General features: G+C 47.3%; 3 protein-coding genes across 14 annotated transcripts in view; all 3 read left to right on the forward strand.

The window, feature by feature from the left end:
• The window catches only part of LOC125428575 (zinc finger protein 431-like), a 30131-nt gene extending 25202 nt beyond the window's left edge, over positions 1-4929 (forward strand). For all 3 annotated transcript variants that reach the window (XM_048488925.1, XM_048488924.1, XM_048488926.1), the window contains 2 exons: positions 131-257; positions 2389-4929. In XM_048488925.1, the coding sequence (XP_048344882.1) occupies positions 131-257; positions 2389-4283 (2022 nt within the window). In that variant the 3' untranslated portion in view covers positions 4284-4929. The remainder of the gene's footprint in view (positions 1-130; positions 258-2388) is intronic.
• Positions 1-22326, forward strand: part of LOC125428526 (zinc finger protein 420-like) — an 815993-nt gene that overhangs the window by 662205 nt on the left and 131462 nt on the right. The gene's annotated exons all lie outside the window — the stretch shown is intronic.
• Positions 14549-22326, forward strand: part of LOC125428561 (oocyte zinc finger protein XlCOF6-like) — a 32641-nt gene continuing 24863 nt past the window's right edge. Inside the window, exons 1-3 of one of the 2 annotated variants that reach the window (XM_048488874.1) lie at positions 14549-14561; positions 15136-15256; positions 15849-15928. The gene's annotated coding sequence lies outside the window, so the exon portion shown is untranslated. The remainder of the gene's footprint in view (positions 14562-15135; positions 15257-15848; positions 15929-22326) is intronic. The other variant, XM_048488875.1, reaches the window with a different exon arrangement.

The following is a 22326-nucleotide window of genomic DNA, read 5'->3' on the forward strand; positions in this document are numbered from 1 at the left end:
ATGAGAGAGGCTCTGAATGCCCTTTATCCATGCCAACCTTTCCATCCTGCTCTGTCCCAGAATGCCTCCTTCCAATGTACAGTCTCTGTCTGGCATGATCTCTGAGGAGGGAATCTGCTTTTTCTTTCAGTGTCCATTTTCCTTTGAGGAGGTGACTGTGTATTTCACCCAGGCAGAGTGGGCATTGCTGGATCCTGGCCAAAGAGCTCTCCATCGGGAAGTCATGCTGATGAACTATGAGAATGTGGCCTCTCTGGGTAAGGATCTTTCACAGGTGCCACAGATTCAAATTGCTGCTATTGGTATGATGCATGAGGCAAACCTTGACCAACAATACATTGTTTTGGAATGGTGTGCTTTGATTGTGACTATGTGTCCATCCTTCATGAAGAATTTTTCTTCTTTCTTGAATATCTTTTCTCCCTGAATTAAGAATCATCCCTTTTTCTCTCCTGGCTAAAGAAGCCAGGAATGTTGGAGAGACTCCAGTGAAGACAGACAAAAACCTCACATCCAAAGGTGGGCTGGAGAGTTTCTCTACAGGCCACAAGGACTGCTGAACCCCAGCAGAGGAATGTGGGACTGGAAAGGTGGTGTTAGGGGTTCAGTGAACCAGCTTACCTGTGACAGCATGGCCACCCTATTGGTCGGTTCCAGAGCCCTTTGGGAGCAGGGCGGTATAAAAAACTCAAAAATAAATAAAAATATGTTTGTTTTGCAATGAATACTAGGCAGAGTGTGTGTACTTTGCTATCTTGAGTGGGTTTTTTGTCCAGATGCTGGCCCTGTTGTGGGTGCTGCTCCCCCTGTGCAATTTCCGTCTCACCCCTCTTGCTCTAAGTCATCATGGCAGAATGATGAAGGGTAGAATTCCATGCTGCGCCTCCTATCTTATGGGGTTTGCTAGGTTCTGGCTTGGGTTTTTGAATTGCCTGAGGTCCTGCCATTGGACCCTGGGTAGGGGGCTTGGCTAGCACCAAGAAGATTGCCACTGTTCAAGCAGTTGGTAAGCATCCTGCGCTGTTTGATGTCCTGGGGGTAGGGCAGTGCCAGTGGCGGCCAAAGGCCTACACCATGGTTTTAACTGCTGGGGTAGGCTTTCCCAAGCTGATAGTGCTCAGGTAGCTGACTAACATCAGACCTGCCCTTGGTCCTCTATGGTGCCAGCTCAACCCACTGCACCATGCCTGCGCTGGCACCCCTCCCTTGCACTCCCACACCATTCTCCAGATCTGGTGCAAGTACCCCAATGCCAGAGTAAATGCCCCTTGTGCCAATAAAAGTGGCTTTGGGGCCAGCACTAGGGGCATCCCACTTCCATAGCACTTTCAAGGGCCCCTTTGTGGACTCCACTGTTGGTTTAATAGAATTATAAAACCCGCTGGATACTGAGGAAGGGAGACTTTGTGGGGCCTGAAATCTGGGAGGCTTAAATACTGGATATTCCTGGGAAATGGGCTGTTAACTTGAGAACATCCCTTCTGGCTGAAGACACAGCCCCATTTCCTATTTCCGAGACTACTCTGCTACATCAGCAGTAATGCCTATTCTAGAGTTTGCCAAGAGTTTTTTTAGGAGTGGGGGCAAGTAGGACTTTGTTGACTATAGGAGATTTGATTGGCTGTGCAGTTTTTTTTAATGTTCCTTTGGCAGTAGCTTCTAGCACAGCATGGGAATCTGCATTGTGCTACTGAAGTTAAGCTACAACAATAATTTTGTGGATTGCTTCACCTCCTGTAGCAGCCATTTTGTTGCTGTGTCCACCTTGCCATGTCAGAATACCAAGGCGAGGGGAGGTTATTTAAGTACAGTCCAGCTGAACAAGGCAGAAGGCCCACCAACCCTTCCCGGCAGAGCACACAAAGCTGCCTTCAAGCCTTACCTGTCCCACTAAAAACTGAAATTTCTTCATAACATGATGGGGACTCCCCTTTGTAATCTGGGGTTCACTGGGTGAGGTACTCTCCCTGCCCTCATGAGAAACATGTATTTTGTAAAGTAAAAACCAGCTCATCATGACTCTGATCATACCAGCTTGGAAACTATCTGCAGAATCAAGGTGTACATATCATGACAACTTCTTGTATTTAATTGAAACAGGTGCATGGCAAGTCAAATGTGAAGAGAGGGGGAAGGATTTTTTGCCACTTTTCCCCTTAAAACACATTCAGGCAGTTTTGGGGAGACGTGACATAGTCAGAATATATAAACAGCACTACTGGAGTGCCTGGCCAGAAAAAAAAATGTAATCAGCACCTCAGATTGAGTGGAGTGGGGAGAGAAGCTTTGAACACAGAAAAAAAATATGTGTCTTCATTGATCAAGAGTGCTGAATGTGTGACTTGTCTCATTGCATGAGTTTTGATAGGATCTCTCTCTTTATTCCAGCAGAAGATGTTGAGGAGATGTTTGGGGAATTCCAGGGGTTCTCATTGGAAAGAGACAAGGAAGAAGAATCCCAGTGTAACTTCGGGGAAGAGCAGAGATCAGGAAGGATGGAGCGAAGCCATGGAGAGAAGATGAGAGAAAAACCCCTTCCTTACCCACAAGAAGATTTCCATGGTGTAATTCACATGGTGGGGGAAACATACAAATGCTTGGACTGGGAGTTCAGTTTCTCAGATCAAACACAATATGATATCAGTTTGCAAAAGGACTCTGGAAAGAAGGTGCACAATTGCTTCCATATTGGAAAGAGCTTTCTTTGTGGAGTAGAGCTCATCAGACACCAAAGACTCCATCTTCAAAAGTATTTAAAAACCCACACTGGGGATAAACCTTTTGAGTGCTCAGAGTGCGGAAAGAAATTTAGTCAGAGTGGCCATCTTAAGCTGCATCGAAGAACACACACAGGGGAGAAACCTTTTGAGTGTTCAGAGTGTGGAAAGAGATTTAGTCAGAGTGGTAGTCTTCAACTACATCAAAGAACCCACACAGGGGAGAAACCTTTTCAGTGCTCAGATTGTGGAAAGAGGTTCTGTAGTAGTGGGCAACTTCAGCTGCATCAAAGAACCCACACAGGGGAGAAACCATTTGAGTGTTCAGAATGTGGAAAGAGATTTAGTCAGAGTTGCAGTCTTCAACTGCATAAAAGAATCCACACAAGAGAAAAACCTTTTGAATGCTCAGAATGTGGAAAGAGGTTCTGTAGTGGTGGACAACTTCAACAGCATTTAAGAACCCACACTGGGGAGAAACCTTTTGGGTGCTCAGAGTGTGGAAAGTGGTTCAGTCAAAGAAGCCATCTTCAACTGCATCAAACAACTCACACAGGTGAGAAATTTTTTCAGTGCTCAGTGTGCCCCAAGAGGTTCACTCGGAGCAGCCATCTTCAACTACATCAAAGAATCCACACTGGGGAGAAACCATTTGAGTGCTCAGAGTGTGGAAAGAGCTTCAGCAGTAGTGGAGGTCTTCAAAAGCATTTAAGAACCCACACAGGAGAGAAACCTTTTGAGTGCTCTGAGTGTGGAAAGAGATTTATTCAGAGTTGTAATCTTCAACTGCACAAAAGAACCCACACTAGAGAAAAACCTTTTGAATGCTTAGAGTGTGGAAAGAGGTTCAACAGTAGTGGAGGACTTCAACAGCATTTAAGAACCCACACTGGAGAGAAACCTTTTGGGTGCTCAGAGTGTGGAAAGTGGTTCAGTCACAGATGCAATCTTCAACTGCATCAAAGAACCCACACAGGTGAGAAATTTTTTCAATGCTCAGAGTGTGCCAAGAGGTTCTCTCGGAGCAGTCATCTTCAAGTGCATCAAAGAACACACACAGGGGAGAAACCTTTTCAGTGCTCAGAGTGTGGAAAGGGGTTCAGCAGTAGTGGCGGTCTTCAAAAGCATTTGAGAACCCACACTGGGGAGAAACCATTTGAATGCTCAGAGTGTGAAAAGAAGTTCAGCAGTAGTGGCGGTCTTCAAAAGCATTTGAGAACCCACACAGGGGAGAAACCTTTTGAGTGCTCAGAGTGTGGAAAGAAATTCAGTCACAGATGCAGTCTTCAACTGCATCAAATAATCCACACTGAGGAAAAACCTTTTCACTGCTCAGAGTGTGGAAAGAGATTCAAGCAGAGTGGCAATCTTCAAAAGCATTTAAGAACCCACACTGGGGAGAAACCTTTTGAGTGCTCAGAGTGTGGAAAGAGATTTAGTCACAGATGCAATCTTCAACTGCATCAAAGAATCCACACTGGGGAGAAACCTTTTCAGTGCACAAAGTGTGGAAAGAGATTCAGTCGGAGTTGCAGTCTTCAGAAGCATTTAGGAACTCACACCTGAGACAGATTTTTTGAGTGCTCAGAGTGGAAAGCGATTCAAGCAGACTGGCGATCTTCAAAAGCATTTAGGAACCCCTCACAGGGGAGAAATCTTTTGAGTGGTAATAGTGTTGAAAACATTCAGTCTGAGTTGCAGTCCTAAACTGGATCTACAAGCCCACAGAGGGTGAAACCTTTTCAGTGCTCAGAATGTAGAAAGTGATTAAATCATAGCCATGAAACAACTCAGAAAAATCTTTTTGAGTGTGTGAAGAGATTTGTTCAGAAATCCAGAGCACACAAGAGAAGAAACCCTTTATCATCATAATGACCATTGCAGGCCATTTAAGTACACAAGCCATTTAATTACATGTGATCTCCTTTGCTTTGCATGCATATTCCCTTTGGGTTTCATCTCAGGTATGCACACATTTTCCCCTCTTCAGCACTTTCCCCACTCTCGTAACAGAATACCCATGGTTTCTGAAAGCTCTTTAAGTGCCACCTTTTTTCTTCCTTCACGGTGAAAGTGAAGATCACAGTGCATTACCATCTATTCAGGTTTTATCTTCCTGTCCTTTCCCTGCCCATGCTAAAGTACTTTCACTCACTCTACTGGCCAATATTTCAGGGTGATCAAAAGGTTTGGGAGGTCTCCCTGCTGACTTCCTTTCTTTATTTATTTATTTATTTATTTATTTATTCAATTTTTATACCGCCCCATCCCCGAGGGGCTCTGGGCGGTGTACAACATCGTAACTAACAAATGTAAAATAAACAACTAAAACTGTTAAAACTATTAAAAGCAGCGATACAATAGAACACTAAACATAGTAAAGTGATTTAAAGGATGATTTAAAGGATGGCGTCCGACAATTCCATTTTAAACTCTCTTTCAGGAGGGAAGAGCCGCCAGTCCCCAGATGGCAAAAGGCGTAGATGTAAAAAGCCGGGGCACCATCAACGGCTGTGGTTCCCTCCAAAGAGTCTCGGGCGGAACAGCTCCGTCTTACAGGCCCTGCGGAATTCAGTAAGGTCCCGCGAGGGGTGCCGGACCGGCTGGCGAAGCAGCGTTCCTTACCAGGCTGGGTGCCAGCCGAGCCGTAAAAGGCTCTTGGCCCGCTGCGGGAGGCCAGCCGTATCATCGAGGGGCCAGGGACCACCAGTAAGTTGGCCTCCGCTGAACGAAGAGGCCGTACAGGGACATGTGGGGTGATACGGTCTCGAAGATACGAAGGTCCCAGGCCGCGTAAGGCCTTAAGGTCCCAGGCCGCGTAAGGCCTTTATATTCATGTGTAAGGTATATCACCATCAGTAAAGTGATAGACTGGCAAATGGAACCCAGTGAAATTGAGAAAACTTTTCTAGCAATCTTATGCAAAAGATGCCTCTACACATAAGGCAGCAGGTAACCTTTCAAATGGAGGATGAATGGAAACAACAAAGAGGCAGGTTGTGGGCAAATGGCAGATTGGCTGGGATAGGGAAATAAAAAACGGGGGGGGGGGGGATGTAAACAGGAAGACTCCACTGTGAAGCAAAGTGTGTGATTCAATTGCTTCTCAACCAAGAGGTAAATAGTGCATAGATAAATGGCCACAGATTAAATATATATCACTTATGTTTTACCTAGCCTTGTGGTTAAGAACCAATCACTAAATATTGATCAGATATTTAAGTTACCAAGGTTTAGCTGTTTTTCATGTATTTCTCTGGATGGAATTCTCAGAAGATTTGTGTGGATGTATGACTTGGGTTGATATGACCAGATTTGAGTGCAGCAGCTAATTAGAGACTTTCTGGGTATTTTCTATGTATAAGCTTTTGAGAGTCAAGCTCCCTTCATCAGATAGATTTAAAAAATGCAAAAATTCCTAACATCAGTTTAAGATCATAATCTGAAATCTCACTTACTTTACATATTCTTCTGGGTTGAGAAATGTTAGATGAGTTGATTTGATTGGCACTTGTTTTTGCAGCATTTATAGGGTTCATTTTCAACTCCCCCCCCCCAACTTCTTGCCTAATAAAACTGTAAAAAAAAACTTACAGATCCTGTCAATATTTGGAGTTAATTTGAAGAACAATTCTTAAACCTCTATTTAAGATGGATTCCCTAACTGGATATGAGATCTCATTATCTTGTTACAGAAGAAATTTTACAACCAGCTCATCTCTCTTTAAGCATTAAGGCATCCACGTGGGGGAGAACTTGGACATTTGAATATGGTATTCTCAGAATAATCCAAAAACTGATACTTTGGAACAATTAATCCAAGATTCACCATTTATGAAGGAAGCCCTAAGATATCTGCTCCTATCAAAGATATTTCTTCCAAGCAGTATGCGTGTAAGTTCCTTTCCCCCCCTTCCCCTTGCATGTTAGCCTAAAAAATTGGATGGGATGTTAGACTGAAAATGGGATGGGTCATTCCAATATATTCCTACCCAAGTATTGTCTTGAGACCAGATCCATCAGGTCTCATTCTAAAACTGGATTCATGTCATGAATGTGGGGAGTGTGGGTCAGATTCAGTCATGGAGATCAGTTGTTACATGAAGTGCTTGTATCAAGCAGCTACTAAAGGATTCCTTTCTACAGCTTTATGCACAACTTAAAAGGCATGCTACACTCTTCTTCATTTTTAGAAGAGGTGTAGAAACCACTCATTTGTTAGATTAAAACATCTAATAAACAGAGAACTGGTGTCTATGCCTGGTGTAAGCATCTGGTTATGGGTCACTTGTCAGTCCCTGTTTTAGGCTGGCTTCTGGAACTTCACCTTCAGTGGCCATGAGAGAAGACCTGATCTGAGAAAGGGAGAAGGGTGGAGAGTGTCCCTGGCAGTGTGGTATAGTGGTTAAGAGCAGTGGAGTCTAATCTGGTGAACTGAGTTTGTTTTCTTACTCCTACACATGAAGCCTGCTGAGTGACTTTGAGTTAGTTAGCGTTCCCTCTGAATTCCCTCCGCACCATCTACCTCACCAGTGTCTGTGGGGGAGAAAGGAAGGGAAGGAGTTTATTGGTCACTTTGAGGCTCCTTACAGTTGAGAAAAGTGGAGTATAAATCCAAACTGTTCTTCTCCATTGATACTGTAGATGGTGGTATCCTTTCCTTCCAAGTAGCAAAGATAGTAATTGGGGACATCATCCTCTGGTGGTTCTGGCCCTGTCTGTAATAAACTTTGTTCAAGTAAGATCTTGGCTTCCATTTTGTTGTTGTTTGGCAACCCCAAGCAACACTGCCCAGATATCTGTGCCGTAATTAAAGTTTTACTTGTTATTTGGGAGCTTATAGTCTTTTCTAAGCATTGGATGACTGTTCCCTGACTTTTCTAGGGTAGCATATCACTTATTTTCAGCTTTGTTTACCACTGGAATGGAGTTCCTTGCCAGCCCCAAAGAGCAACCACAGCTAAACTTTACATCTCTTGGATTAGAAGGAAGACACTGATCACAGAAGATCTTAAAAGGAATCAGCTTTTGATCTGAAAAAAAGAAGATGAAACATGAGTCCCTTTTTGTCTATCCCTGTCCACAAGAGCTTACAAAGGGTTAAAAAGCAAACTGTAATGTGGTTCTAGTGTTCCATGCAGCTGAATGGGGCTTCTCAGAATAACTCTGCAGCAGCCTGCATTGCTGGGGTATGCTGCTCAGTCATCTCAGATAATGGCACGATTGGGATGGGAAAAAAAGAGAAAAAAATACGAGATGGAGTGTGTTTGGGTGTGTGGCCCTTCTCAAGAATACTGAGTTCCTGCACCTTCTGGGGAGAGTTCTGCCATTTACTGAGAGGGAAATTGGTGGAAAACAATGCAGCTTTTTGTATAGGTACCAGCACTTTATTTTTAAATAATAGAAACACTAGTTTGAGGGGTTCATCTTATTTATCGGATTTATTGCCTGCTTTTTCATTTCTCTTTCCTTCTTTATTTCTTTTTCTGTTTTTTTGTATTAATTCAGAGCTTTTCCTCCAAGCCAGTCAAGGCTCAAAAAGATTCTGTGTTGCTACCTCACCCCACCCCACCCGCAGAAACCAGGTACAGAAGATCAGCCAGCAGCGCAGTAAGGATGGAAGAGGCACAGGCTGTAGAGCCTCAAGCTGCCTTCCTGGCCTGAGGAGGGGAAGAGTGTGGGTGGCCAAATGTGCCCTCCACGTGACCCAGGCAAGCGGTGCCTAGGGCTCAGAGGTGTAGCTAGGGAAAATTGGGCTGCGAGCAAAATCTGAGTTTTCTGCCCCCTCCCAATGGGCGGCCGCCCTCCCCCATCACGACCAAAGAAGAATTTTTTGCACAAGGTCATCTCAAAGTCACCATCACATTATAGAACATGCCCCAACTCACAAATCTTTGCCAGAAGAGATGCCTTTGGCAAAGAATCCACAGAATATCCCACACTGGGTCCTACTATGAACTGGGACATGTAAGGGAGGGGGAGATGAGATCTGTTAGAGAGACGGAAGGAAAGAGAGCGTGGAAGAAGAAGAAGGGAAAGAAAGGGGGAGGAATGGAGGAATGGAAGGAAGAAGGTGAGAGAATGAAAGAAGGAGAAAGGAAGTAAGAAAGGAGAGAGAAAGAGAGGAGGAAAGAACCCAGCAGAGGAGCACCTGGCAATCAGCTCACAGGAAAAACCTGCCAGGAGCTGTTGGACTTGACAGGGCTGTGGGGGGGGGGGGGCAGGGGATATTGCTGGGAGAGACTCGCTCAGTGCCAGACTGCTCCACCCCCCCCGCACGTGGGATGGGCATAAGCTGTTCCCAAGGATGGCCACGAAAGCGGCGGATTAGAGGGGTGAAAGTGCCTCCTGTCCTCCACTGAGCTGCAGCTCCTTCGCAGCCTGGCTTGTCAAGTGGGTGCCAATGGCCGGCTCAGCTGCTGCCTGGGGGATGGGCCAAGCCATGGGGGGCAGCACAGTGTGCACTCCCACACCCAGCCAGGTCAAAAGTGTGGGGGGCGATTTTCCGGGGGACCCCCACATGACTCAACGGAGGCCACCAGGGGCGCTTGTCCCCAGATGTTCACGTTGTAGCTACACCACTGCTGGGCCTTGGCCCCCTCATATCCCACCCCCAGTACACCACTGAGCAGGCACACCTTGCTGAGCTAGGCATATTTCTAACCAGCTGCATTTCAAAAGCTTCCCAGGTGATTTTGGGCTGATGGAACCTCTGGAGACCCAGGCTAACAGGCAGTAGCATTTCTCCCTTTTGGCCTGGTAGTGACAACAGAGAGTCAGTCCCAGATGTGCTTGTGAAGATGGGGAAAGTTGCAGAAGCTGTTTCTTCCATGAGATCAAACAACTTGAGATCTGGGATAGTTAAGCAAAGTCAGCAACTCATATCAGTGTAAAGTGGAGCAGAATGTCAGCTATGTCTCAGCAAAGGAAAATTACTCAAATGTGAGTGAGACTTGTGAAAATGTACATGTTCTTGCCTGCACAGTGAGAAAAAGTTAAGAACATAAGAACAAGCCAGCTGGATCAGACCAGAGTTCATCTAGCCCAGTTCTCTGCTACTCGCAGTGGCCCACCAGGTGCTTTTGGGAGCTCACATGCAGGATATGAAAGCAATGGCCTGCTGCTGCTGCTGCTCCCCAGCACCTGGTCTGTTAAGGCATTTGCAATCTCAGTTCAAAGAGGATCAAGATTGGTAGCCATAAATCGACTTCTCCATAAATCTGTCCAAGCCCCTTTTAAAGCTATCCAGGTTAGTGGCCATCACCACCTCCTGGGGCAGCATATTCCAAACACCAATCACACGTTGCGTGAAGAAGTGTTTCCTTTTATTAGTCCTAATTCTTCCCCCCAGCATTTTCAATGAATGCCCCCTGGTTCTAGTATTGTGAGAAAGAGAGAAAATTCTCTCTGTCAACATTTTCTACCCAATGCATAATTTTATAGACTTCAATCATATCCCCCCTCAGCCGTCTCCTCTCCAAACTAAAGAATCCCAAACGCTGCAGCCTCTCCTCACAAGGAAGTGCTCTCCTGAAATATTTCAGATTTGGAAAGCATCCAGCAAGTGGGGCTGGGGCATGGAAGGTGACCAATTAGGGGATGAGGGCAGGTAGATAGTTCAAAACCTCACTTTGTGGAAAGCACCTCAGTCGAGGATCCCTTTGCGGAAATTCACCCTTTAGAGAGGCAATTTTTAAAAAGCAATCCTGCAGTGCCATCTACTGGTAGATAGTATGTCTGTCCTGATAACTATAATTTTCCAATTCTACATTTGCTGGAAAGCGCTATTGAAGAATGGAAAGAACCTTTTTGATGTATTGTTGAGGGCTTTCTTTAGTTGGAGAATGCTGCAGGAATTATACATATAATTAACAAAATGGGACCAAGTCACATTAAACTTTTCCAAAGAGTCTTCTCTCAACGAACAGGTCAGTTTATCTAATTCAGCTATGTTCCAAATTATGGTGGGTGTAGTTAGTTCACATTGGATAATCCGGCCAGGTTTAAGAAGAAGAATTGGTTTTTATACCCTGCTTTCCCCTCCCTTTAAGGAGTCTCAAAACGGCTAACAATTCCCTTCGCCTCCTCACAACAGACACCTTGTCAGGTAGTAGGGCAGGAAGGAAGAGCTGTGAGATAATTTTGACTGACCCAAGGTCACCCAGCAGGCTTCATGTGGAGGAGCTGGGAATCAAACCCAGTTCTCTAATCCACGGCTCTCAACTGCTACACCGCGCTGGCCCTCAACCGTGCTGTGGTCTGAGATAGTTGAACAGCCTAACCGCAGACTGGCTAAAGTCTTGCCCGCCGGTCTGGGCGCTGCACCTGGTGGAAAAGACACTCTGCATTTTCATTTGTCTACAGCACTGAAACAGTTAACCTGATGGAGCCGATTGCCAGAGGGGCCGAGCAAGGAGTGGGGCTGCAGAGAGGAAAGGCTCTTTCCGGTGTATGTGTGTCGGGGAGAGTGGTCTTCGCTATTCAGTAGGGACAGAGGACGGGAGGACTTCAGAGATGCACCGGATCCTGGGAAAATTTACTCACCAGTAGGTCATTGGGGGGCGGGGGGGAGGGGGGGGATAGACCTTCCATTCTGGGAGAACAGAAATGCTGCTCTCGTTGTCTTTTTAAAGGGTTATTGGTTACGCTGTGTAAAGGTTCTCTATTTATGTCATTTCTCCTAATGCTTGGAATGGGGTTAAAGGCTACGGTGATTGCCTTGTTGGGGCAGCAGAGGCAAGGGAGCCGGTCGCTGCGATTAAAAGTCAATCGGACTAAATGCCCAGCCATGGAGGTCCTGGCATAGTCACACGGGGGTGGGGGGTGGGGGGGTGGAATCCTTCTTGCCCATCGGCTGCCCCATGGAACACGCATTTCAGCCAGTGCCGCCCCCCATCTCTTTTCGAGGGGATTCGTTGCCCCCCACCCGAAACCTTTTCCGCTACCCTGACGAGACCTGAAGCCGTCCCGCCCCCTCTACCAAGTGATTGTTTGGGAACATTGTTAGGGGCTGACATCTACATTTCTGCATATGGCTTGCTGGAAGTTGGATCCCGTTAAGTAACTTTGTATCATTTAATATGTCATGTTAACATTTATCCTTTGCTGGAGTCCTTTTTTTAGACTCCTGGTTGGTTCTGTGTCCCGAATCCTATTTCACTGTTCATTCAGTATCTGGTTGATTCTTTTGGTTCACTCTGTGGAACCCGCCTTGTCTCCCAGTGAGAAAGGCCGACAGTAAGTCTATTAGCTGCCTTGTAGTCAGCTAATTTGTAAACAAAAATAAATAAAAGTGAATATTCAGGAGTGTGGAGGTCCAGCAAGAAGACCCAGGTGTGATCATATGGGAATCATACATGCTGACTGGTTGCTTCGCATGTGTATTTTGGGTGGAGCTTCCTCTCCCATCTGCTGTTTTCCTGGGGGTTCACTGCCACCATGGTGTAGCAGTTATGAGTGGTGGACTCACTGGCGTAATGACCATTGGGCAAGGTGGGCAGCTGCCCAGGGCATCACCTTGTGGGGAGGCATCAAAATGCCTGGGTCTGTCAGATTTTAGTGGTTTTCCATTTTTGGCCTGCAGGGGGGGCGCGGTTTTAGACAAGCGGCACTCAAAATTTCAGCGTATCATCAGGAGACTGTCCTATGCTACCCCCCCCCAAGTTTGGTGAGGTTTGGTCTAGGGAGTCCAAAGTTATGAACCCCCCAAAAGGGTGCTCCATCCCCCATTGTTTCCACTGGGAGCTAATAGGAGATGGGGCTACAGTTTTGAGGGTCCATAACTTTAGCCCCCCTAAACCAAACTGCACCAAACTTTAGCCCCCCTAAACCAAACTGCACCAAACTTGGGGGGTATCATCAGGGCAGTCTCCTGATGATACCCTGAAAGTTTTGAGACTGTGCCTTCAGAAATGTGCCCCCCCACAGCCTGCAACCCCCATTGACAGCACGCAGAAAACTACAATGCAGAACAAAGATTCTTGGGCAAATTTCTGGGATGTCTTCCAGGGGTGCATTTTGGGATGTATTGGCACCCGTAAATTTCAGGGTATCATCTGGAGATGATGGCACCCCCCCAAGTTTGGGTGCAGTTTGGTCTAGGGGGTCCAAAGTTATGGGACCCTCAAAGGGTAGCCCCCATCTCCTTAGCAAGTAGATCGGGGATGGGTATTTCTGAGGGGTCCATAGCTTTTGATCTCTTAAATAAAAAAAAATGCAATTGAACTTTGGGTGTACCATATGACAGCCTGTCCAGATGATACCCTGAAATTTTGGTGCCGAGATACATCCAAAATGCGCCCCTGCAGGAACATCCCAGAAATTTGCCCAAGAATCTTTGTTCTACATTGAGTTTTCTGTATTGCTGTCCATGGGTTTGCAGGCTGGGGGAGAGACATTTCTGAGGGCACAGTCTCAAAACTTTCAGGGTCTCATCAGGAGACTGCTCTGATGATACCCCCCAGGCTTTGGTGTAGCTTGTCTAGGGGGGGCTGTAAAAGCTATGGACCCCTCAAAACTGTAGCCCCCATCTAATATTAGCTCCCATTGGAAACAATGGGGGATGAGGCACCCCCTTTGGGAGTTCATAACTTTGGACTCCCTGAACCAAACCTCACCAAACTTGGGGAGTAGCATAAGGACAGTCTCCTGATGATATGGTGAAATTGTGGTGCTGATATGTCTAAAAATGCACTCCCTGCAGGCACCAATGTCCTGGTGCCAAAAAAATTGGTTGTGGTGGAGTAGCCGCCTCTTGGGGGCATCCAACTCAGGTTTTGCCCAGGGCTACAGTTTGCCCAAGGCTGCCTCGTTACGCCCCTGGGTGGACTCTAATCTGGAGGACTGGGTTTGATTCCCCACTCCTCCACATGAGCCACAGATTCTTACCTGTTAAATTGGATTTGTTTCCCCGTTCCTACACATGAAACCTGCTGGGCGATCTTGGGCTAGTCACAATTCTCTCCGAACTCTCTCAGCCCCACCTATCCCACAAGGTGTCTGTTTATGGGGAGAGGAAGGGAAACTGTAAGCCTCTTTGAGACTCAAAATCATAGAGTTGGAAGATTGCCACATGTGGTCGGCCAAGCTCATATCATCTACAGCAGCTATTTAAAAATAATGGCTTACTTTCCTGACAGACCAAACAGGTTTTTTTAAAAAAAAAATTAAAAAAAATACTTGGTACATATTATTACACAATGACCTTAATCCTGACCCACAAAGTACAAGAAAGACGCTCCTCCAGATTCCTTGGGTATCCCCTAGTTGTCTCCTAGCAGGGCAATGATGTATCCCTTCTCTTTTAATTTATTTGTTTTTGTTATCTTTTCCTCTCCTTACTAGCCACAATAGTAAAGGCATTCTTTCAGAAAGCGGGGAGACTACTCTAAGATAAGTGTGTGAAGGACGCGGGAAAAAGGCTTAGAATTTGTCAGGAGAATTCAAGCAAAGTCCCTCATTCCAAACTTCCCCCCCCCCTCAAGCTGGGAGTTGTGGGTTGAATTCCTGGGAAAAGCTGTGCTGGCTGATGGTGGCTCAGGACGCTGTGGCCACAAATGAACATAACCGATGCTTCCGGCAGTTTCGTTATCACGAAGCCAGTGGACCCCGTGAGGTTTGCAGCCAGCTCCATGGACTTTGCAACCACTGGCTGAAGCCAGAGGCACTCTAAGAAGCAGATTCTGGACCTGGTGATCCTGGAACAGTTCCTGACCATCCTGCCCCAGGAAATGCAGCACTGGGTCAGGGGATAAGTGGGTCCAAGAGACTGTGCTGCTGTGGGCAGTGGCCTTGGCTGAAGGTTTCCTCCTGAGTCAGGCAGAGGAGAAGAGGCAGGCAGAACAGGTGAGGGGGGGGTTTTCATTCACACTGTTCAAGTGGTGACCATCTCCTAATTTACTCAGCCCTGATTTGTAACCCTGTGGTTGAAGCAAAGATGTAGCTGGGTGAAAATGGAGCCTGGGGCAAACTCCGAGTTTTCCGCCCCACCCCCCCATGGGCCCCCGCATAGCTCCCCTGTCCCACACTTACAGGGCTGGGCAGGGCAGGGCAGGGGCATGCGCAGTGGCCTCCACTGGGCAGTGTTGGGCAGGGGTGCCCTGCAGCGGCTTCTGGCAGGCTGGCTAGGCTGGCCAGGCAGTGGCTTCTGCATGGCGGACCGGGAGGCACGCCAGTGGCCTCCGCTGGGCACCTGGCGGGCAGGGCGAGTTGGGAAGGAGGAGGGGCATGGGGGTGATTTTCCACCCCCACATGACCCCAATGGCTCCACCCAGTGCGCCGATCCCCATCCCATCCCCTGGTAGCTATTCTACTGGGTTAAACAGCTCTGCTGCTTGCTGCAGGGGTGTGGAGTCTGGGGCAGGATCCATCTCCTCAGCCTCGGCCCATTTCTTTTTGCTCCCTTTCCTGCGTATTTCAGATGTGTGGGACCTTATCCCATGATGATGGAAGCTGAGTTCTCTTGGAGGCAGAAGGAGCCCCTTCAGAAGAGTGCAAGAGGGCTGTGGTCCGGGAACATGGCCAAGATGCCCTCTCATGTGGTACGGTGCCTTGGGCCCAGATGGAGTTGGAGCACATTGTAAAGTCGTTGGGTAGAAAGTTTAGGATAGGAGAAAAAATATAAATACTTCTGCACAGAACAATGAATGGATTTCTGAGGCTCAGGGTGACAGGATGTAGTGATGTCTATCCAGTTGGAAAGGGGAGTGGAGAGATTCATAGAAGGCAAATCCATTCTTATTTTTATGAATGAATATATTCCTATCCCATCTTCTTTCTCTTAGTGGCTGATATCAGATGGTTTAAAAAATGGGAAGGTAGACAAATGTGGGTGAACCTCCCAAGTTCTGGAGCAGCATACCTCTGAACGTCTCTAATGCTGGTGGCCAATAACCTAGGGGTGGATGGGGTGGATGTGATGTCTCATCTGGCAGAAAACCTGAATGCACACTCTCTGGAAATCCATTAGTATTACCCTAGGTTTTCCAGAGTATCGACTAAATCACATCTGGATTTCGGCTGGATGTTCTCTTGTTCTCTGCCAGTCTAAATAGGAGGGACAGGAGTCAAACAAGTGAATGAAATAGGAAATCTAGTCTAACACTTTTCCTTCCAATTTTGTCTCCCTTGCAGATAGTAGGGGGACGTCGTCAAACCATGCTCTTCACAGAGGTGTGGAAAGGGCTGCTGCGCCCTCAGTCCAGGTAGGGGAGGTGAGTGGGAGACATCCTAGGTCACCCCACCTTTTTCTCAGGGGTTTTTGCTCCTTCTGTCCAAATGAGAAAGGCTCTGAATGTTCCTGCCTTTACCCATTCCAGGCTCTCCCTCCTACACCCTCCCCAAATGTCCCCTTCCAGAGTGCAGTCTCTGCCTGGCATGATGACTGAGGAGAGAATCTGCTTTTTCTTTCAGGCTCTGTTTTCCTTTGAGGAGGTGGTATCGCAGGTATTTCACTGAGGCAGAGTGGGGGGTCTCCTACTGGATCTGGACCAAAGAGATCTCTACAGGGAAGCCATGCTGGAGACCTATGGGAGCACATCCTCCCTGGGTAAGGATCCTTTTTTTTGGTTTTCCCAGGTTCCAAAGGTGCAAATTAAGCTGCCAGCTTGGGATGCCGATGCATGAATCCTCTAATTTTGACCAGCCATATATTGTTTTGAGTCCTGCCTTCGCTGCTTTGCTCCCTTCTGGGGTGGTGGTGGTGGGGTCTTCCCCTTCTCTCTGCCAAAGAAGCCAGAGAGAAAACTCCAGAGACAGACAAAAGTCTTACATCCAAAGAGAGTGGGAAAATTCTATCAAGTGGGATTCAGGGAATATTTCCAGTTGCAAGTAGGTATCCTTCATGACTTTTGTCAAGGGAAGGGAGCAGGAGGAGCCATGGCAGATTTATGGTCCTTGAAATGTGAAGCTTGCTTCTGGGCTGGAGCTCAGATGCAGCCTGTGGTAGTGGAAAGGCCGCGTGAAGACAATAACCACTATGGTGACCCCGGTGGGTTTCTGCTGGCAAGTGATGGTCAGAGGTGATTTGTCATTGCCTGCCTGCACAAGGTCTGGAGAGAGTTCTGAGAGAAGTGTGACTGGTCACCCAGCAGGCTTCATGTGTGGAGAGTGAGGAATCAAGCCTGCTTCCCCTCCAGATTAGAATCTGCTGCTTTTAATCACTAAACCTCACTGGATACTCAGGCAAGGGGCTCTTTGAGAACCCCCCCCCCCAGAGGACGCCAAAACCTCATCTCTTATTTTCTAGGAGTACTCAGCTAGATCAGCTGCCTCTGACATGCTGCCTGTGGGTGATATGTCCTCCCACTTTCACCTCCGTTTCTGGTACTTGGTCAAATTTGTTTACGAGTGGGTGGGGCCACGCGGATCTTTTGCCCAGCATGTCTTCTGACTGACCACTGGAGATTTGATTGGGTGTACAGATCTTTGAAAAATGTTAAAACTTTCACTTCAGCACCAAAACCTACTCTTATAATACCAAAAGTTAAGCTGTGGCAATCATTTTGAGGCTGGGTTTCATTCCTGTGGCAGCTATTTTGCTGCCTACACCACCATGCCATGTCAGAATTCCAGGAAAAAGGTACCTGTGTAGGGGGTGTGTGAGGTTATTTATCAACAGCCCCACTGAACAAGGCTGAATGGGATTGCTTTGGGCTTTAACCGGGTCCACCAACAACTGGGCACCTCTTGCAAAAAAGATGGAATCCTCTTTGAAATGTGGAGCCTACTAGATGTGGTGGCTGACATCTCCTCTCACAGAGATCCCAAGAAACATATTCTTGTGATGTTCTCTAATCCAGCTTGTCATGGCTCTGATCATACCAGGATAGGACCTCTCAGAGGTCTACTTTATCATGATAATTTCTGTATTTAATCAAAAGGCCTGTTTGGGGAAACAAATGTAAAATGATTTCTTCGCCATTTTTTTTCCTTACAGTACATTCAGTGGAAGATCAGGAAACACAAACTTTCTTATGAGAGTAGCATGACTCTGCAGAGAAGATTGCCGTTAAAAAGCTAATGTCTGCTTACCATTTAAACATTCTCACACTTACTAAAAATGCCTACATTAACTAAAAAATCTAGAATGTGGACTGAAACAAGTCCAATTTCTTAGTGGAAGTTCAATGTAAAGCAATTTGTTCATGTCTGTTCATGCCAGTCATGACTTTCTTTAAAGTCCAATCCAAAGGGACGGGGAGTTGCGGTGGCTGGGGAAGATGCCAGATGAACACAGTGCCAGCAGATTCAAAGCAGTTTCAATCCATGGCCTCCATCCCCTACTTAAATTACAGTTCATACCTGGGAGAGCTTGTGCTGCTGCTGTGGAGCTTGTATAGGTGCAGGGCTGGAGCAAGGGAGTATTGTTTGGCTGGAGCTGGGGAGAAGATGAGTTTGATTTATATCCACCTTCTCTCCTGTAAGGACACCTCAAGGTGGCTTACAAGCCTTCCTCTCTCCCACAACAGACACCTTGTGAGGCAGGTGGGTCTGAGAGAGTCCTGAGAGAACTGTGACTACTGACTAGCCCAATGTTACCCAACAGGAATGTAGGAGTACGGTAAACACATCTGATTCACCTCAGATAAGCCTCCTCAAGCACTCAGGTGGGATGGGGAATCAAACCTATTCTCCAGATTAGAATCAACCTGTCTCTAACCACTACACCACGGTGGGTGGGGTAAGTAGAAGGGCAGTGGTATTGAGGGCAGGGATGAGCAGAGGGATGGGGGGCATGGTTAGGCGCAAAGCTACAAGGAAAGGGGCAAGGGAAAGAAGAGGCTTAGAGGCTCGTGCTCAGCAAAGCTGGGGAGGGGTGGGGCAAGCAGAGGGGCAGTGGTATCACTCAGCAAAGGTTGGGAAATGAACAGGACAGAGGTACTCACTCAGCAAGTCAAGGAGAGGGGTGGACAGAGGGCAACAGGTGCTTAGTTCTCCTGCCCTCTAGCTCCTGAATGCCACAGCCCTGCAGTGGGGAGAGCAGGGACAGAAGGCTCCAGGGCATCCATGGTCCCTGGATTTGCATTATCCCTCTCTAAGTGAGGCTTTTTGACCCACTCCAAGAATCTCCTCCCAAATGGGGAGCTGGAGGCACTTGGTTACTGTCACACTCCATGCCTTCCATCTATCCATCAGTTCATGCAGTGGGATTGAACCACTCTCATTACGCCCTTCCAGCCCTTTCTCAAGACTAATAACTATTAACATAAGAATAGAGGGTGGGTGGAATATTTCTGTTCTCGCCATCGGCCAAGTGGGCACGGCTCACTGGGTAACTTCCTTAGGGACTGGAGGTGAGGTAGGGCAGGGCCATCCGCTGGGACTGCCAGGAAGAGTCAGGGTCCCCTGGCATCCTGAAGAAGAGGTGAGGCGGGAGGGAGAGGACACCCTGTGTCACAGGTACTGTCTCAGTCAGAGGTATCATCTCAATGCCAGGGGCTTCCGGTGAACAATGTTTCCAGCTGTGCCTCAGAGGGCTGCAGGCTGCAAGAGATGCTTGGTGACTCTGCACAGTCCCTTCAAGTGACATAGACACATTCCTCTCCTGTAATAGGAATAGCCCTTTGTGAGAAGTCAAGCTCCTTCTTGGATCAGATCCCCAAGACCTGTTTGTCTTGGCACTCTACCACCTGCACTCCCTCCTGGGATGGGCAGGGCGCAGAAGAGGATGCACCCACACTCTGGGGGGAGGATGTCCATGACCACATCTGTGTAGTTCCAGTGGTGTAGTTGGGGACAAATGCTCCAGTGGTGCTCCCCATGGGAGTCAAGGGAGGGGGATTGTCCCCCCACACTTCCGGGAAGCGAGGAGGGGTGTGGCTGTGGACTCAGTGCAACGCGGTGCATGCCGGCCTCGACCAAGCTCCCGATGAGGCCTGCGCCTGGCCAGGCCAGCCTCCCAGGGAAAGTGTAGATCTAAACACACCCTGCAACAACAGCGTGGGGATGATAGGCACATATGAGGGTGTCAGCACCCTCTTTCTAGGGCACCCCTTGGCCATGAGCTCTTTGCACTCTGTTCCATTTATGTCTAATAAAGCTGTTTTGGATTGGATTGCACTTCTGTTCCATGCCCTGCAAAAAATGAATCATCTCCACCACTTCATGCAAGAGGTGCTGGTGCAGTGGCCATGGCTGGAGAGCTGAGACCCTTTCAGCACCTGTTTTCCCAGAAAGGCTGCTGTTGTGCAGTCACAATGTCCTCCTAGTTTGCTCCATCACCAGGTCAAACAACAGATCTTTTCTCTGGCTCCAGTCCAATTTTGCCTGGCACTTCAACCATCGGCTATATCCTCTTCCCCTCAGCCATGTTGCTCTGGTGAGAAGGAATGCATGGGAGTCCTTGGGTCTCCATGCTGGGAAACATATCCCGCCCCACCAGACTCCCACAGGCCAGCAGCATGGCAGGATATGAGCAGGGAGGGTAACGGCATCAACATGCATGAAACCACGCCAGGGGTCTTTCCAGTAGTGGGTGTAGAGAGCCTCCCCTGACTTGAGAGAGGTGAGGTACTCTAGCTGCAGGCATCCTTCTTTGTGGCTCCTCCTTGCAGGCTGGTCAGCACTTGCTGCCAGTGGGATGCCTTCCTCACCTGTGGTTGTCCCGTCACAAGCCTCGTCTCGTGAATAAAGGACAGCAGGGGAGAGCATAGCATCTGGATGTTGGCCCTCTCTTCTGGCTGCAAACAGTCCTGACTCTTTTCCATCTCTGAGATTGGAAGTGGTGGCTACAGGGTCTCTGGTACTGGTGCCAGCAGCCCCTGCCCCCGCCTCCCAGTGTCACAGTGAGGAGGCACTATGGATCACATCTGGAGAACTCTGGCTGGCTTGTTAACACCTGAAATGGGCAGTGGCACCCCTTAAGGGAAGCTCTACTTGGGTTGACTCCCAGAGATGTCAAGGTCAAGTGTGTTACTCAAAACCATTGTGGGACGCAACACCCCTCTTGGTTGGGGAAATTAGCAGGAGCACAAGGTCGCTTTAACGTGAACTTAAGGAGCATTGGGTAACTCTGATCACTATATATGTGTGTATATGGGCTCTCCAGCTCATCAAGTACAGTAAAACCAGCAGAGAAAATAAATCTCTTTAAAAGAATTTTATTGAAAAAAAAAAAAAAAAAAAAAAAAAAAAAAAAAAATAAAAAAAAAAAAAAAAAAAAAGAGGGGAGGGGAAAAAAAAAAAAAAAAAAAAAAAAAAAAAAAAAAAAAAAAAAAAAAAAAAAAAGAAAAAAAAAAAAAAAAAAAAATAAGAAATTAGGAATAAAATAACATCCTCACAATCACTCAAGCATTTGGGGTAAAACACACACATACAAGGTTTCCTAGGGATGTAATTCTTAGAGGTGAAAGACAGGTTTCGAGAGTATATATAGAGAGAGAGTGGGAGGAGGGAGGGGAGAGAGAGGGAGGGGAGGGGCATCAGCAAGATTATATTTACGCAGTCTCTTGTAGTGGATGTCCAGGAAAAAGAGACCTAATGGCTAGGCTCTCCCGGATGATCAGCGCTTGCTTGTTGGAACAATATTATCGAAAGCACTCATGGTAGTAGTAAAAAATATTGATAATATTGAACCCCTTAACTGGGGTCTATGTCATGCTTTTTATAGGGAAAAAAAACATGTCTTTGGGGCTTTCAAGGGAAACTTTTAACAAAAGTGATTTTGTCCTGTTGTTCCAGGTGATGTAATTTGTGGTCTTGAGTATCAGACCATTGATTCTGATGGCTGACCGACATTATCTTGATGAGTTTTAGCCAACTATTGGACAATACAGGTAATTACCCTTTAATGGGCGTTGCAAAACAGGATGGTCACAAGGATGATGAGTCAGGAGGAAAGACGAACAAATGTGGACAAAAGAGAACTGGTTTCACTTCAGGTGTGCAACATATAGATGGTCACAAGGGAGGATGAGTCAGGAGGAAAGATGAACAAATGTAGACAAAGAGAACTGGTTTCTCAAATTTCCCAGGTGTGCTGTTGTTCATATTCAAACAAGCTGTTTCCTGTGTATATGTTCAGGCCATTGCCTTTTGCCAGTGGTCTGACAGAGCAGCATTCCAAGAGAAAGCATCTCATTCACTACCCTCCACACTGCTACAGGTCAGGTTGGCTACAAGTGTGTGAGAATGAGCAAACTCTTCGGGTTCAAAAACTCTCCCTCTGGAGAGCCTCCTTGCTGCACTAATGGGGAGTCTCAAAGCTCCTCCCCACCCGCTAAGCCTGCTTTTCAGCAAAGGTGGCCTCTGGATTGGGAGTCATAGCTGCCAGGAATGGACTACTGCTGTCATGGTGACAAAATCCAAACTCCCCTCAGTCAGCCTTCTAGTCCCCAGGCTAGGAGGGTGTGGAAACATCCCAGGAATAAAGTCCCCCCACTGAGCCCCGCCCTTCAATGTTTTCCGCCGCCTGCTCTTAACCAGACTTCCTGCCAAGTCAACCTTCCCTTCACAGCTCGGGCCTACCAACTGGCTGGTCCTTTTCTGGGTGTTTGGGATGTAGTGGCTCCCTTCCATGGTGGCCTCTGCTTTAACTCACTCCACAGCCAGGGAGAGAGCAGCTTGCTCAGCACTGACCCAAAGTTCACAAATCTATCCGGGACAGCATGTC

Source organism: Sphaerodactylus townsendi, linkage group LG03 (genome assembly GCF_021028975.2).
Source record: "Sphaerodactylus townsendi isolate TG3544 linkage group LG03, MPM_Stown_v2.3, whole genome shotgun sequence".
Taxonomy (NCBI): Eukaryota; Metazoa; Chordata; class Lepidosauria; order Squamata; family Sphaerodactylidae; genus Sphaerodactylus; species Sphaerodactylus townsendi.